At 41.5% G+C, this 17,096-nt stretch overlaps 1 protein-coding gene across 35 annotated transcripts in view; it reads left to right on the top strand.

Annotated features, from left to right (window-relative positions):
* The window catches only part of RMDN2 (regulator of microtubule dynamics 2), a 95,916-nt gene extending 79,141 nt beyond the window's left edge, over positions 1-16,775 (top strand). For 7 of the 35 annotated variants that reach the window (XM_085019536.1, XM_085019553.1, XM_085019542.1 and 4 more), the window contains 3 exons: positions 428-462; positions 3,637-3,753; positions 7,972-11,377. In XM_085019536.1, the coding sequence (XP_084875662.1) occupies positions 428-462; positions 3,637-3,713 (112 nt within the window). In that variant the 3' untranslated portion in view covers positions 3,714-3,753; positions 7,972-11,377. Of the gene's footprint in view, positions 1-427; positions 463-3,636; positions 5,046-5,662; positions 5,706-7,404; positions 11,378-14,131 lie in introns of those variants that run through there. The other 28 variants (XM_085019559.1, XM_021087622.2, XM_085019543.1 and 25 more) reach the window with 11 other exon arrangements.
* Positions 16,776-17,096: the final 321 nt, after the last annotated feature.

Genomic DNA, 17,096 nt, shown 5'->3' with positions numbered 1-17,096 from the left:
CCCTAAGAAGAAAAAAAAAAAAAAATGAGGACTCCTCATATTCCCAAGTTTCCCAAAAGAGAAAACTGAGGGTCATTCCTACCCTCAGATATGATATGACGGGGAGAGAGCCGTGAAAGAAGGAAAGGAGGAAAGCAGAGGGAAGGGGGAGGCAGGGCAGGAGATGGAGAAGCCCAGCAGGTCAGGGACCAGGCAAGAGGCAGAAAGCCCAAGGTGATGCCAAATCAGCCCTTTGAATGCAAATTCAAGTCCTCTCCTACTCCCTAAAAACAAAGCAGACTTGTGTACATTCTACTAATTTTTTTTTGCTATGACAGCCTTTGTTTAATGGCATACAGACTACATACTAGGGTTAGTCATTGTGGCATTTCTATTACCCAATTGCTATCTTTTTCATTTTTTAATTTTATTTTTATTCCATTTCTAGGCTTCAGTTTTCAGTGTATTGCTTTAGCAATAAAGGTAAGTCCTGCAGTACCCCAGTGTGAAGCTTAAAATGATTTAAAGGGCCATTCCTTACAATTACATTTTTCCCCCACCCTTTCTTCTGTTGCAACATGAGTATCTAGACAAAGTTCTCAATGCTATTCAGCAGGATCTCCTTGTAAATCTATTCTAAGTTGTGTCTGATAACCCCAAGCTCCCGATCCCTCCCACTCCCTCCCCCTCCCATCAGGCAGCCACAAGTCTTTTCTCCAAGTCCATGATTTTCTTTTCTGAGGAGATGTTCATTTGTGCTGGATATTAGATTCCAGTTATAAGTGATATCATATGGTATTTGTCTTTGTCTTTCTGGCTCATTTCACTGAGTACTTGAAATTTGTCCATAAAAGCAGTTTTTCCTTAAAAAAAAAAATAAATAAATAAATAAAGGGCCATTCCTGACAACCTAGTGAGGGTGAGTGCTGCTCTTAGGGGATACTTAGCCCCTGTGCTCATTGCTAACATATTGGAAAATAAAAAGATGACTGATGAATTTTATTGCTTTAGAGACCTGGTCCTGGTCCTACAATATATATATATATAGTAATAGCACATATATTATGTTTATAACAATTTAAAGGTTTGAAATGAAAAATAAACCCTGCTTTATATTCATATTAAGCTTTTAAATTTTTCTAAGTGTTAACAATATTTCAATAAAAGCTTTTTTTTTTTTTTTTTTTTTTTTTGCTTTCTGGGGCCGCACCCACAGCATAAGAAAGTTCCTAGGCTAGAGATCAAATCAGAGCTACGGCTGCCGGCCACAGCCACAGAAATGCAGGATCTGAGATCCGAGCTGCATCTGCGACCAACACCACAGCTCGGCTCACGGCAACGCCAGATCCTTAACCCACTGGGATCGAGCCCACATCCTCATGGATACTAGTCAGGTTCATTACCACTGAGCCACAATGGGAACTTGCTCAATAAAAGCTTTTTGCTGAGATGGATTGAGAAAGCGATGCCATCCTCCCTTGATCATTGAAGAAACAGAAACAAAGTTCAGATTTGCTAAAGGTCACACACCTTATTAATGAGAGAGCAACAAACCAGACCCAGGTGTCCTGACTCCCAGCCCAGGGCCTGAGCAATGAGGAAAGAATCATATTCTAGGCTATACAGTCCATCTTAAACCATCTAAGATTTCATGTCCTTTCAGAACTATTTATTCCTTTTCTTTTGTTTCTGTTTTCCTCAAAAGTGCTCAAGCAGCTGAAAAGAGAGACTTCTACCAAAAAAGATAGAATTCTTAAAATGTGTGTAATTGTTAACTTAGCTACCAATGTACAAGTATCTCCCATAGCGGCGGAAATAGTTCATTGGAAGGGGAAACAATTATTTGAGATGGGCTTTGGACAGATTTGGGGACAAGTTCACTGCTCACTGTCCCACCACCCCCAAGCTCTCTCAGAAGTGAGTGCCACCTCTCCCTGGTTTACCTGTCCCTGGAGCCCATCCACTGGAAAAGGTGCCTCCTTTACCCTTTACATCATTTTTACTGAAATATAAATTACATGCGGCCAAATGTACCCATTTCAAGTGTAAGCTTGGTGAGTTTAGACAAATGTTTATGCCAGTATCACTCCTACCGCAGTCAAGATGTAAATACGTTCATCACTCCAGAAGTTTCCCTTATGTCCCTTCCCACTCAGTCTCCCACCTGCACCCCAGTGTTAAGCAACCACAGACCTGCCTTCTGTACTATAGTTTCATTGTTTTTAACAATTAATGGATAAATGGGCTCATTCTTTCATTGAGCATGTTTTTGAGATTCATCTGTGTTATTGGGTATATCAATAGTTCATTCCATTTTGTTGCTGGAATATTGCCCCTCTGGAATAGGCAACAAATTGCTTATCAGTTCACCTGTTTGGGGTTGTTTGCAGCTTGGGGTTATAACAGATGAAGCTGATATGAACATTCATGTACAAGTCTTTCTAAGGACATGTTTTTATTTGGAGGGTGGAGGTAAAAAACCTAGAAGAGGAGTCGTTGTGTCACTTGGCATGTGTATGTTAGCTTAAAGGAAACCACCTTGCTGTTTTTCAGATAGTTGCATCATTTGGTACTCCCATCAGAAATCTCTGAGTTCCAGGTGTTCTGCATCCTCAGCCAAGTCCACATCCTCAGCCAACACTTGGCATGATGAGTCTCGGTCTTTAATTTTAGCCATTCTAATGAAGGCGTGATGGCATCTCACTATGGCTTTAATTATGACTAATGATCTGAGCATCATTTCACCTCCTCATTAGGTAGCTCCTCCATTGATTCAATCACTCTGACAAGCTCCAATTGATGCTAAATCCAACAATCCCACAGGCAAAAGTGTTCTTGTCAATTGCTAGTAGGTTGTTACTTTTTCTCTCTTAACACCAGAAGTACACAAAAAATCTTACAGAAGTTCTGATTTCCCTCCTGTCCCAGAGTGAGATCATGAAAAGTGATCTTCAGAAATTCCCTGCATCGAAAGTTGAGCAGGTAGATGGAGCCAGGAACACTGCCAGGAAAGGGAGCTGTAAATCATACGTCTATCCCTCTTCCTCCCTTGCTCTTCTCTACTTATAGGAATCCTTGTTGATCCAATCCCAACTGGTCCTGAGTTCTCTGACTTCCCACAACACAGTCTATGCTACTTAGATTGTTATTCAGTTCTATATTTCCTTGAATTTTTAACTATTCCATGTGCATATATCCTCATTCCTAAGTAAATTAAGAGACACTTCATCTTATCTCACTTCAGTATTTCCATGGAGCTCAATAAATGTAAATTAAGTTTGCAAGAGAGGGAGAGAGAGGAAGAGACAGAGACAGATTTAATTTACTCTAGATTTCAAGAGTAGTCTTTCCTTTGAACCCAAACTTTTCATCTCCAAGACTTTATGAGATTCCTCCCCACCCACTCCCTATTCTTGTTGACAATGTAAAACAAACCACAGTTAGCCTGGGAATTATCTTTATGGAATAAATCAGCATATTGTTTTGAGTTTTTGTCCTGCATGTGTCAATTTAAAAAGAACACATCTTGGTTCAGTAAAAATTTGCAGAAAGCCAGACATCTCATAAAAAGAATTTGTCGGTTGAGATGTTTATCCCTCCAGCTCTCTTTTCCCTTTATGTGATTACAAAGGATACTGGTGTTTCTTTACTTTTCAGAATCATCTACTCAGGAAGACCTCTGGCAGTGGTTCTCATGGGAAGTTCCACTGTGCAGAAGCCGTGGATCTTTATGAGCCCTGGTGCCTTCCCACCCTTTGACTGATCTGCCCACAGGTATGTCAGCTCCCACCCTCCCTCTGCCAGAAAGAGCATCTTTCATTAAGGACAGTCTCCTTGTACAAGATGTGATGCAGAAAGGCTGTGCTCAGGCCACACCAGCTCACCCTCTGTCCCTGCCTCTGTCACATTGTGGTGCCTACATGACAGGGAGTTGGGGGGCTGGGGAAGCCCTGTGTATTGCTGCTTCACTAGAACTCTCTGACATAGAGGAGGATGTTCAAAATTAGACTTTTTCAGAGGAGAACTAATGCCTTCCAATGATTGAGTCTCAGTTAACCAATCTTCCATCAATTGATAAGATAATCATTATCCATAATGATGATCCTTAAAGCATTCATGATCCAGAAGCGTGTTCTGCATTAAAAGGGAAAGAGTAAATCATATGCACTAAATGTTAATATTTTAATATAAGTAATTTTATTATATTATTTTAAACTCATTGGTTTCCAAGCTCTTGATTGCATGCTTAATTCAATATACTTATATTCATTTATTTACAAATTATATATATTTACACACAATATATATTCCTACTAAAATGTTCATTATAAAGCACACAACATATAGAATGTTTTAAAGGGTGAGAATGCCTCCTTTCTTAATTAAAAAAAATTCTTAGTGAAGTATAAATAAAGGGATACTTTCATAACAGGATAAAAGACATCAAGCTTATTAACACAAAATTTAGAAGCATTTGTACTGAAGTCTCAATGGAATAAAAGAGACATATATACCACTACTACTATTTAATATTGTTCTGGAAGTACTTAACCCACTTGCCACAGAAGCAACTCCTTGAAGTACTAGTTCTAATTAGAACAGGCACGTCAATTACAGTATAACATTTGAAATTAATATATTAACAGGGAGAGTTCTCTTGTGGCTCAGCAGGTTAAGGATCCAGTGTTGCCCCAGTAGTGGTCACTGCTGTTGCTCAGGTTTGATCCCTGGCCTGGGAACTTCTGCTTGCCATACGCATGGCCAAAAAAGGGAAAAAATATATTAACAGTATAAAACATATCATTATGTAGGTAAATAAACTTATGTGCATAGGACACCTGAGAGAATTAACTCTGAAACTTATGTTCAGGGAATTTCCACTGTGGCCCAGCAGTGACGAACCCGACTAGTATCCATGAGGATTCAGGTTCCATCCCTGGCCTCACTCAGTGGGTTAAGGATCTGGCATTGCCATAAGCTGTGGGGTAGGTCCCAGACACAGTTTGGATCCTATGTTGTTGTGGCTGTGGTGTAGGCCAGCAGCTGCAGCTCTGTTTTGACCCCTAGCCTGGGAACTTCCATATGCTGCAGGTGTGGCCTAAAAAAGACACACACACACACACACACACACACACACACACACAAAAACCCAAAAAACAAAACTATTTTCAACAATAATTTACTAATGTAATGCAGTAAAAAAATTGTGTAGAAGTCAGTTGCCATTACAAACGTAAATAATGGCCATTTAGAAGATGCAATAGAAGGTAATACCTCCTTTACCATAATCACAAAATATAATCAAATATCTAGGAATAAACCTAAGTTTCATGTGTGATAGATAAGCAGAAATCTAAGGATTTCAATGGTTTGAACAAATAGAAAGATACATAGTGTATTTTGCTTAAGATAGTATCCTAAAATTTTACAAAGTTTTTTCAATTAAACTACAAATTAATGTGTATATTCCAATTAAAATACCTCAAGGAATTCCTGTTGTGATACAGCAGAAACAAATCTGTCCAGGAACCATGAGGTTGCAGGTTCGATCCCTGGCCTCACTCAATGGGTTAAGGATCTGGCGTTGCCATGAGCTGTGGTGTAGGTAGCAGACATGGCTTGGATCCTGCATTGCTGTGGCATTGGCGTAGGCCAGCAGCTGTAGCTCTGATTTGATCCCTAGCCTGGGAACCTCCATATGCTGTTGGTGTGACCCTAAAAAGCAATAATAATAATAATAATAATAATAATAAATACCTCAAGATTCTTTCTTGTGTTCTGCAGTTCAAATGGAAAAATAAACAGCAAGTATCCCTGTGAAAATTCTGAAAAAGCCAAGTTTGGAGGAGCAAGCCTACCTCCCAGATATGAAAAAATTCACTGTAAATCTATAATAATTAAGGCAGTGTTATAGATGAATAGATGAAAGAATAGAAAGTTCATAAATATATCCAAAAACACATGCGAATTTAATATGAGTTAAAATAATATATAAAGTGGATTATTCAAAAATGAGCCCCTGGCCATCAACAGATGAATGGATAAAAAGCATGTAAGATACATGTACAATGGAATACTACTCAGCCGTAAAAAGATGAAATCTTGCCATTTGCAGCGGCATGAATGGACCTTGAGGGTATTAGGCTAAGTGAAATAAGTTAGATGGAGAAAGACAAATACCATATGATTTCACTATTATGTAGAATATTTTAAAACTAACAAAATATCAAAGAACAAACCAAACCAAAGACAAACACGTAGCTCTAGAGAACAGAGTAGTGGTTACCAGAGGGGAAAGGACAGGGGAAGGGGAGGGCAAAAAGTTGAAAAATTTAAAGTTTAAGGGTGATGGATGGAAATTTTTAATTTTTTTTTTTTTTTGGTGGTGAGCATGTGGTAGGATATACAGAGGTAGAAATATAATGTTGTATACATGAAACATAATGTTATAAATCAGTGTTACCTCAATTTTTAAAAATATAAAATGAACCCCTAGAGGAAAAAGGAGAGTGGGAAGATATAAAATTAAGAGGCTGGTTTGGATCTCGTTTAACCAGCAGGAGGCAGCAACATCTTGAGATGGGTCCTCACACAGCAACTTGATGTTCGAACCCACTTCAGGGCGCCAACCATTACGTGAAGGGTTACATTTCCAGCATGCACAGCTGTGTCTGGAGCTACACACAGTACCTGCTCATGAAAGGTCCATACGCTCTTTAGTTCTGAAACGCCACAGCAAAGGCAGGTATGCCAACCAGGAGGAAAACCCAGGCTCAGCATTAAAAAGGACAGGTAGAAAAAAAGAGAAGAAAAGGGAGGGAGAGAATAGCTTAGCTGGGCACATACCCAGGGGACCCCTGTGGATTTTAAGATAAAGAAAGAGGTGCCTATGCTGAAGAAACACGGAGATCTGATGTGTTGTCCGGGCACATTCATCACCTGCAGCACATCCACACCAGAGCCCTTTGTGGCTCCTATATGATCTTGATCAAACCAAGTACCTGTTGTTGGGGACACCTTTCCCGGCTGTGCCCAGGATTCACATAAGAAAAATGCAAAATAACAAATGTGAGTACACTTTGCACTTTGTTCACTTAGAGTTGAGCTTTTTTTTTTTTTTTTTTTTTTTTTTTTTTCCTTTTTAGGGCTGCAGGTGCTGCATATGGAAGTTCCCAGGCTAGGGGTCAAATCAGAGCTGCAGCTGCTGGCCTCTGCCATAGCAACACCGGATCCAAGCTGCATCTGTGACCTACGCCACAGCTCATGGCAACACCAGATCCTTAACCCACTGAGGGAGGCCAGGGATCAAACCTGCATCCTCATGGATATTAGTCGGTTTCATTTCCAGTGAGCCACAAAGGGAACTCCGTGAGCCTTACTTTTAACACGCACTCATCTCATGGTTGTCATCTTTTATTTCCAAAGGAGCCGTGGACTATGTAGACCCAGCAAGAAGCCAGATACCCTCCCCCAAAGGAAGTTAAGGTTAAGAGTCATGGACTAATCAGCATCTTCTTGCTGCTGTCCAAATGCAGGTCCTGGGAAGGAGCATTTACCCTGAGAGCCTCCTGCTTCATTTGTCTTGATCTTGGCAGGCAGCGAGGCGTCCTGCGGAACTTGATGAAAGACATGGAGCTCAAGCCAGAACAGGGCAGCAGCAAGGGCTTTCCTGAATGCAGAGCTCACATCAAAGCACTCTTCTTCTGTGCTGACATATGTAACTCTTTAGCTGGTCTGATAACACCCACAGAAACAGATTCTCAGGTTCCCATGGGGAGAAAACAGAGCCAGAAAGATGCGATGTCCTGAGCTGGCAGATGTGGTGTTCTCTCTATAAGAGTCTGATTGGAAAACAATGAGGCCACAAATCCATTGTGCCGACCATAGCGCAAAGGATGACCAGGATGGCCTCGGGGATCCTAATGAAGGGAACAGAGCACACAGAACGTGGGGAAGGTGCTGCTTTATCACTGGAGTTCATTTATTTCCCAGAAATTTAGGCTTCTTGGGAAAGGTGGCATAAGAGAGAAAAAAGCCCTGGATTGAGACTCGGATTCAAACCCAGACTGGCCCTTGCTACGTGCATGAACTCAGGCAAGTGCCTTACATTTCCTGAGCCTTTCCTGGTCTGTAAAATGGTAATAAAAATGCAGACTTTTGCTAGGAAGATTAAATAAATGTGTGTAAAATAACAAGCACATAGAAATGGAGACGATTTCTCAGCTTCCCTCCTAGAGGGACAGAGAATCTTCAGCTCTTTGCAGCCTCCCTAGACATTTCCATATTGCTTTTTATCCCACATCCCTGCAGTGCCACTAAGGTTGCCCACACATGAGCAACGATTCCCCTGGATTCTGGTTGTTGAATGACCATCTACGGAAACAGGCTCCACCAGGAGCTCACTGCCCAGAATTCCAGAAGAAGTGCAGGACAACATCCAAAGAACTTTTTGCAACTCCCGAGAGAGGAGCTGGCTTTCATTCTGTCACACATTGTATTGTCCCAGTGCTGTTCTGCACGCACACCAGGTGGTGAACCTGTGCTGGGTTTCTTGGCTTTACCTGGGTCTCAAAATGTAGCCCCAAACCCTGGTGAGACTTTCCTGAATGCATGTTATCTAATGATGTTTTCTGTTTCCCACTGAGTGTAGAGGGCTTGGGAGAAACTCAAGGAGGGAATCCCACAAACTGCTCATGTTAGATACTGTGAGAAATGCTTTACACCCCTTGGCTTCTTTAATCCTCCCTCAAGGTGATTATGCCCATTTTACAGGTGATGAAACACAAGGTCCCTGAGGTTAAATGACACACAATGTGACAGCGCTAGTGACCCCGCCCCGAGCTGAGAGGAGGAGAAAGAGAATAAGAATTTTAAGAGAAGATTTAAAAATGTAATACTTTCAGGTGTTTTTAAGCTTGCAGAATCTTCTGGAACCTAGCAGTTGATTTTACTTGGCAAGCCTGATGGTCCAGGACTCTCTCTGCCTGCCTGCCTTCTTCCCATCTCTACTTTTCCCTTTTTCCCTTTCTTCCTCCAGTTGGACCATAAAAAGGCACTTACTGGCTCCATGTTAGCAGCAGGATCCCCAAGCCCAGGAGGGCAAGGAGCATTGGGCCAGGCAGGGCAGCTGCTAATCTGAATCTTTCTTTGCACAAGCTCTTTGTCTTGCTTTTCCTTGGAGTGATTTACACAATCAAATAAGCTGAGTTCCTGTTACTGGCTCAGTGGTCTCTGTATGCAGGGGAAGGAGCCAAGAAGAAAGCTGATACCCGTGGTGTGTACACTGTTTTCTGGGGACTGTCTCCTGCGTGGTTCAGGGCTGGTAACCACTGTCTGCATCCCACGCCCGAGAGGCGGTGCCTTTTGCGTAGGAGCCTCAGAGTTTGGGGGCAGGATCTGCATCCTCCTGTCATTCCTCTGAGCTGTGGTAACAGCCAAACAGAAGCCACACGTCTTTGCATCCACAGCATCTAGAATAAAACCGGCCACATGTCAGGTGCCCTGTAAAAGTCTTCTGGAATCAGAACGGAAGGTGGGTTGATTACACTGGGGGCTTCTCCTAAGCCCACGGGGCTGGGACCAACAGGTATCCTGTGGACAGGAAGGCGCAGAGACACCTTGGTCTTGGCTGATCTGATTTTGGAGTCCACACCTGAGGCCGTTTCTTGGTATCTCCCATACCAGCCCTGCTCTGAGAGGTTCTGCCCCTCTCAGCACCAGAAGGGCTGGGCCCATTGTTCCCATTGAGGTACGCCCCCTGGACACCAAACAGGGCATGGAGTCCTTTTATGCTCAGCCTTGACCTGAGTTTCCTAAGTGACAATGGAAAGAATTATAGTTTTTCAGCAACGGTTAAAAGCCAGGTGCTATTCAGTAATTGATATATAGCATTTTAATCCTGCAAAGGACAATGTTCATTTTAGAGTTGCCTTTTAGAATTTTGGTCATTTGGGATTGTCCTCATTTTACAAATGAGAAAAACTATTGCCCAGAGAGGCTAATTAACTGGCCTAAGCTCACACAGCTAGAGAATCCCAGAGTCGTGATTCTAACCCAGAACTGTCTGGTTCTAAAGTCCATTGATTGGCCTTGGAGGAGGCTGACATGCAGTCTCAGGTTTTTCTTGAGTGCCCTGGGCACTGCATTTTCTCACTTCTTTGTTTCCTTTACTAAGAGGCAAGTCACTCCTATCTCCATGCCCTGCTCCTCTGATATATCAATTTTGCTTTGATGGAAACATTCACCCTCCCTTTCACTCCTATAGTTAACTAGGCGGCCCTCCTTCCACCCAGAGGGTGGTGGTGGTGGAAATTGGGTTTGGAGACAGATGAAGAAAGACCCCTCCCTGGTCAGAAAATCATCCAGTGTCTAAGGCTGAACCATGGGTGGTTCCCCAAGGGATTAGGAAGGACCCAACACGGTCCCTCTCTTGGCCTTAACATGGTCTCCATTGTCACCCTCTGCCCAGGGTGCCAAAGACCAGACCTTGATGTGAGGATTAAATGGAACAAAGGATGTGAAAGTGCCCAGTGCAGCTTCTGACCAGAGAGGCTGCCATCCATACCTGGCCCTCCTCCCACTTCCTAGCATCTCCGTCTCTCTGCTGGACCAATCCTGCCATCCACCCCATGGGCTCCCTTCACTTCACTGCAGAACCACATTCCAGGCAGGAGGACAAGCAGCAAGAAGCAGCTTGAAGTTGGAGGAAAGGTGATGGGGGGCAGGAAGATGGAGAATGCAAACCCTGAAGCCCGGGAAGAAGGCAAGCTGGTAGGAAGATTAAGGATCCAGTTTTTTTTTACCACATATGAACCACTTGGGGGGGTGGGGGGATTTAGGTGGGTGGGTAGGAAGGAAAGAGGGAGAGAAATAATTAATAATCACTGTTTTTTGAGCATCTATAATCTAGGTCTGGGCTTGAGTTCTGGCCCTTTAATAGCCATCCATATCAGCTTGAACCAGTTATTTAAACTTACTGGGCCAATATGATCTTAAGTTTTACTGTTGTGAGAGAAGTGTTGTCATTCTCATTTTGCCAGTGAATGGACTGGCTTAAGTCACACAGCTAGTGCGATTACATCCTATGTCTCAAACTTCATAATGACCATCTTTTATGTACGGTATTATTTAATTTTCACAAAATGCAAAAAAGTTGTTAGTAGTCCCATTTTACTTGTTAAAAAGATATAGAGGCTTAAAGATATTACATAATTTGTCTAGGATTTCATATCAAATGAGCAGAAGATTCAAGGTGGAAAACAAAACTAAGTCTAATCCTAGAGGAGAATAACAGAGTAATAGCATCCATTATTTGTGTGCCTTGTGGAGTTGGCCCTGCACTAAGCCCTTTACATGCATGTTCTCATTTTGCCAATTATGAATAAAGCTGCTATCAACATTTGTGTGCAGGTTTTTATGTAGACATAAGTTTTCAACTCATTTGGGTAACTAGCTAGACATGCATTGCTGATCTCATGGTTAAGAAGACAGTTTGGTAAGAAACTGTCAAGCTGTCTTCCAAAGAGGCTACACACACACACACACACACACACACACACACACACACACACACACCAACAAAAAACAAAAACAAAGCCTGCACTGTTTTGCAATCCAATCTGAAACATACAAAAGTATCTGATATTCAGCATCCATATTAGCATTTGGTGGTGGTGGCGTTTTTGATTTTAGCCGTTCCAATAGGAATGTTGTGGCTTCTCATTGTCGTTTTAATTTGCAACTCCCTAATGACAAATGATACTGAGCGTCTTTTCTTAGGCTTACCTGCCATCTGTAGATACTCTCCGATAAAATGCTCCTTCAGCTCTTTTGCCCATTTTAAAAATTGGGTTGTTTGTGTTCTCATTACTTAGCATTCTTTGTATAATTTGTATACAAGTCATTTATTAGAAATGTGTTTTGCAAATATTTTCTCAATTCGTGGCTTATTTCTTCAGTGTCTTTCCAGTGACTGTTGTGGATCAGAACTTTGTATTTTTAGTAAAGTCCAATTTAATCAAACTTCTTCAGGGATTGTGCTTTTGTTGTTGCATCTAAAACTTATCACCACATCCAAAGTCCTCTTGGTTTTCTCTTGTTTTCTCCTAGACGTTTTACAGTTTTGTATTTAACATTTGGGTCCATGATGCATTTTGAGTTAATATTGGGGAAGGGTATGAGATCTGTGTTTAGATTTCCTCCCTCTTTTTTTGGCATGTGGATGTCCGATTGTTCCAGCATTACTTGTTGAAAAGACCAGTCTTTCTCCATTTAGTTGCCTTTGCTTCCTTGTCCAGCATTAATTGACAATGGTTATGTGGATTAATTTCTGGGAGCTCTCTTCTGTTCCATTCATCTATGTATCTCTTCCTGTGTCGATACTAGGCTGACTTGAAAATTTCATAGTTAGAGCTGAGGTCAAGTAATGTTAGTCCTCCATTGTGTTCTTAGTATTGTATTGGCCATTCTGGGTTTTCTGCCTTTCCCTATGAACTTTAGAATCAGTTTGTCAATACTTAAAAAAAAAAAAAAAGGTTTGATTTTTATTGGAACCACACTAAATCTCCAAATTAAGCTAGGAAGAATTGCCTTTTTAATATACTGAGACCTTCAATCCATGAACTTGGATCACTCACCATTTATTTACATCTTCTTGGATTTTTATCATCAGGGTTTTGTAGTTTTCCACATAGAGATTTTGTAATGCTTTGTAGGATTTCTACCTGTTTTGTGTGCTGTTGTAAATAGTATGGTTTTTCATTTCAAATTACAGTTGTTCGTAGTTGATATCTAGGAAAGCAATTGACTTTTTTATATTAACCTTGTATCCTGCAAACACAGTTTAGTAGTTTCAGGAGTTTGGGGGTCATTTCTTTGGAATTTCCTACATAGACTATCATGTCATCTGCAGAAAAAGACAGTTTTATTTCTTTCTTCATAATCCACAAAATTTGAAACTATATCTCCCTTTGCCATATACCTCCTAACACTGTCCTTCATGGAGCCCTAGTCTTTCTGATTCTCCTCGACTGTTCCTAGAAAAGCCAACACATTGCATTATTTTCAGATCTCAGATTTTTTGGTGGAGCCTTATAAAGTCCACAGTGCTAATGCCCTGCCTTCCCTGGAGACAATCTAGTTTTTAGTTCGGTGGAAAAGCTGATCTGGATACCCCACTGTGGCTCAATTTTGAAAAGAGCTCCTAGTCACCTCATCAAGAACTTGAAATAGAGAGAAAACATGATTCTGCATGAATTCAGTATATATTAATGGAAGAACAAAGGACCATTTCACTGTATGGCTCTGAATGATTGCTTTAATATTCTCACCTATGAATTGGTGTAACAGCATGTGTTGTTTTATTAAATCATTTATTAATCTGTATGACCTATGTAAATAGAAAATCAGGCGATAAGTATAAAAGGACCTTAAAAAGTCAGGCGCACTCTGAAGGCAAGCTACTACTGAAAAGAAAGGCGCTTAAGACATGGAAATGAGTTCATATTTAATTTGGGGTGATTATTATGCTTCCTTCCTGATGTGCTCTAACAGAGCCGTCACAATTTGAAATTGAAAGGTAGGTCTTAACCTGTGTCTAGCTTCCTGGCTATGAGAGAGATTCACTGAAGTTGGAGCCGCCCCAAGTGGTAGATGCCAGAGAATCAGAAGGAAATGAGAGGGGAGGCAGTGGGCACAAAAGCTCATGGGTAATTCTTTGCTTTTGTGAACCTTCCACCTGCAGAAATTACTTGGAGAGCATCACGAAAGGCACCTGATTTATAAGTGCCAGAATCCGAGTTGTGGAGAAGGGAGAACACGTCCTAACATAACCTCGTGAGGCTGGCTCAGCCTAGGGAATGAGCCTCTTCCGGAAAGCCATCACCAACCGGGGTGACAAGGATTAAGGCTTCCTTGAGGGCATGAAACCTCCCTAGCTCAGGCTTCAGTAACCTGGAATTTATGCAATTAAACTGAATCTGGTTTGATGTTTATCTTTGATTTGCCAAGTCTTCCTTCAGGGTCAGGCAAATTCACAGGAGAAATCAAAATTACACAAGGCTTGCTGGTGATACAGTTGACCCTCCTTATACAAATGGGAATGTGTCTGCAGGCGTTTGTGACGGTGGTGTAACTGTGAATTCTCTCTTTGCAGGGCAGCCAAGTGGAAATGAAATTTTTAAGTGAGCTTCATATTCTTAATGATTCTCCATCAGCATTTTCCACTAATCTGCCTAAGGATCCTTCTTCCTCAAAGTGCTCTTTCTTTCTGCTGCCATAGCTGGCAGTTGCTGTTTGTTTTTTGGGTTTTTTTGTCTGTTTTGTTTTGTTTTGTTTTTTTAATCTGGGAACGTTTTTTACAAATTGGAAAAAAAAAAAAAGAACGAAAACGAAAACAAAAGCAAAAAAACAGTCCTTAAGAATTATAGGGTCTCTAAAGCCAAGTAGAAAACATTAACACTACTTTGGATTCACCCCCATAGTCTGGCTTTGCTATCCACAGGATTCAGATCTGTGCCTCAGTAAAATCACTGCATGGATGGATCCTAAGTCAGTAACTCCATGATGGCCAAGTATGAGAATTTCAAGGCACCATTGTAGTTCAAGGCAATGGTTCTTTTTTTTTTTTTTTTTTTTTTTCCCCTATGGAACATGGAAGCTCGCTCTGCTTTTTACTGCACCAGGTTTCTGGAAACTGCACTGGAAAACCCAAGAGTGAAAATTCAGCCTTATTCTTCTACCTCTTAGTCCAGCCTGTGTTTCCCTACCTTTTTGCTCAATGTCAATGCCAAGCGCCAGGCCAGCAGAGTGCCAGCTGGATCTGATTGGAGCTGGGGGAACTGCAGAAATAGAGGCTTAGACTGCAATGGTGATGGCTGGGGAAGGCAGGAGGAGACCTACTAAAGGGGGGCAGCTGTGAAATGTCAAGGGTGGGGATGAGTACCAGCAGAGGTACTGGAAGGGCCAGCACAGAGCCCACCAGACCCCACCAGACCCAAGGGAACACTGACTGTTTCTTCAGGTTGTGGGAGGGAGCTCTCAGAACTGGGCTGCCTGAGTCCTGGTGTCTCCAGGCCAAGACAATAGCCAGAGATGTGCGGTAAAACAGGGAAGCCGAGCACAGCGAGGAAAGCACCTCTGGATGGGCAGCACAACACCCAGGGTGTGAGGTCCTGGAAACTGTAAGCCGAGGCTGCTTGCTCTTCTCAGCAACCCACTGAGATTAGGGTGGAAATTCTTTTCAAAGAGATGGAATAAAAATTTCAAGGTTCAGTGGTAGAGTCTATGAAATATCCCAGAAGAAGAGCCAGTAACTGTTTCAAAGAATCAATCAGGAATCCTTTGGGAGTCCTTTGGTTCATGTAAAGTTCAAGAATCGGCAATGGCTGGTAATAAACCTATATGGGTTTATAGTTTCAAATGATACAACTTACAAGGGCCTAATCTCCAAAATGTACAAACAACTCACACAACTCAACAGAAGAACTAAATAGACATTTCTCCAAAGATGACATACAGATGGCCAATAGGTACATGAAAAATGCTCATCATCCCTAATTATTAGAGAAATGCAAATCAAAACTACAATGAGGTGCCACCTCACACCAGTCAAAATGGCCATCATTAATAGTCCTCAAATAACAAATGTTGGAGAGGGTGTAGAGAAAAGGGAACCCTCCTACACTGCTGGTGGGAATGTAAATTGGTACAAACACTGTGGAAAACGGTATGGAATTTTCTCAGAAAACTAAATATAGAACCACCATAGGATCTAGCAATTCCACTCCTGGGCATATATCCAGACAAAACTACAAATCAAAAAGATACATGCACCCTGAGTGGCAGATTTTAGCAGTCTTGAGCTGCTGTTCATCACACAGGATGGTATTCTACTTTCCTGTTCTGCCCTGAGAATGTGGTAGGTACCACCCTTCTCCCCAAGCCTGCAAGAACTCAACCTTGGCCATAACTCTGGGCTTGACCTTCTTGGTTCAGTGCTTCTAGGTCTGCCAGCCATGGTGGTGCTGTCCACGAACTCCGATGCAGCTTAATTTAAGCTCACTTGCACCAACTCTCTTTAAAAATGTTTTTTTTTTTTCAGTCTATTTTAATGTATAGTTCTATGAATTTTTAACACAGCATACATCCCTGTAACTACCATCACAATCAGAAAACCCCCCCAAAACTCCCTCATGCCTCCCTCCTTCCACCCCTAGCTGTTTACAACCAGCAATCTTCTCTCCATCACTTTAATCTTGGCCTTCTGAGACTGTCATATAGCTGGATTCATATAGCATGTAACCACTGGAGGCTGACTTCTTTTACCAAACATTATTCTCCTGAGATCCATCTAAGTTGTTGCATGGACCAAGAGTTCATTCCTTTTATTGCTGAGTGTCATTCCATTGGATGGATGTAGCATGATTTGTTTAGCCAACCACTAGCTGAAGGACATTTAGGTTGTTTCCAATTTTTGGTGATTATGAATGGAACTGCTGTAAATATTCATGTAAAGCTTTTATGTGAACAAGTTTTCATTTCTCTGGGATAAATATCTAGAAGTGGGATTGCTGGGTCATGTTGTACCATTTTGCACTCCCCACCCCCACCAGCCCCCCAGCAATGTTTGCAAGTACCTTCACATTTTCTCCAGAACTTGTTATTATCAGGAGGTTTTTTTGTTTTTTGTTTTTAACTTAGTCACTATATAGTTTCATAGTGGTATCTCATTGTGGTGCATTTTTAAATGAAAAATAATAAAATATGTTTGAAAATAGACTTCATCATGAAAAAAAGGTAAATATTGTTTATTTTATTTAAAAATTTTTACTGAAGGAGTTCTTATCATGGTGCAGTGGAAACAAATCTGACTAGGAACGATGAAGTTTTGGGTTCGATCCCTGGCCTTGCTCAGTGGGTTAAAGATCTGATGTTGCTGTGAGCTGTGGTGTGGGTCACAGATGCGGCTCGGATCCTGTGTTAACATGGCTGTGGCTATGGTACAGGCCGGCAGCTATAGTTCGGATTGGGCCCCTAGCAGGTGCGACCCTAAAAAAAAACCAAAAACAAAAACAAAAAAACTTAGTGAAATATAATTGACTTACAGTGTTGTTGTGTTA

The sequence above is a fragment of the Sus scrofa genome, chromosome 3 (genome assembly GCF_054392235.1).
Source record: "Sus scrofa isolate SSC_HxYL_T2T_F1_AM1 chromosome 3, Sscrofa_HxYL_maternal_Yorkshire_Landrace_v2.0, whole genome shotgun sequence".
Taxonomy (NCBI): Eukaryota; Metazoa; Chordata; class Mammalia; order Artiodactyla; family Suidae; genus Sus; species Sus scrofa.
The sequence above is the reverse complement of the archived record's forward strand: the minus strand, read 5'-3'. Positions and strand labels throughout refer to the sequence as shown.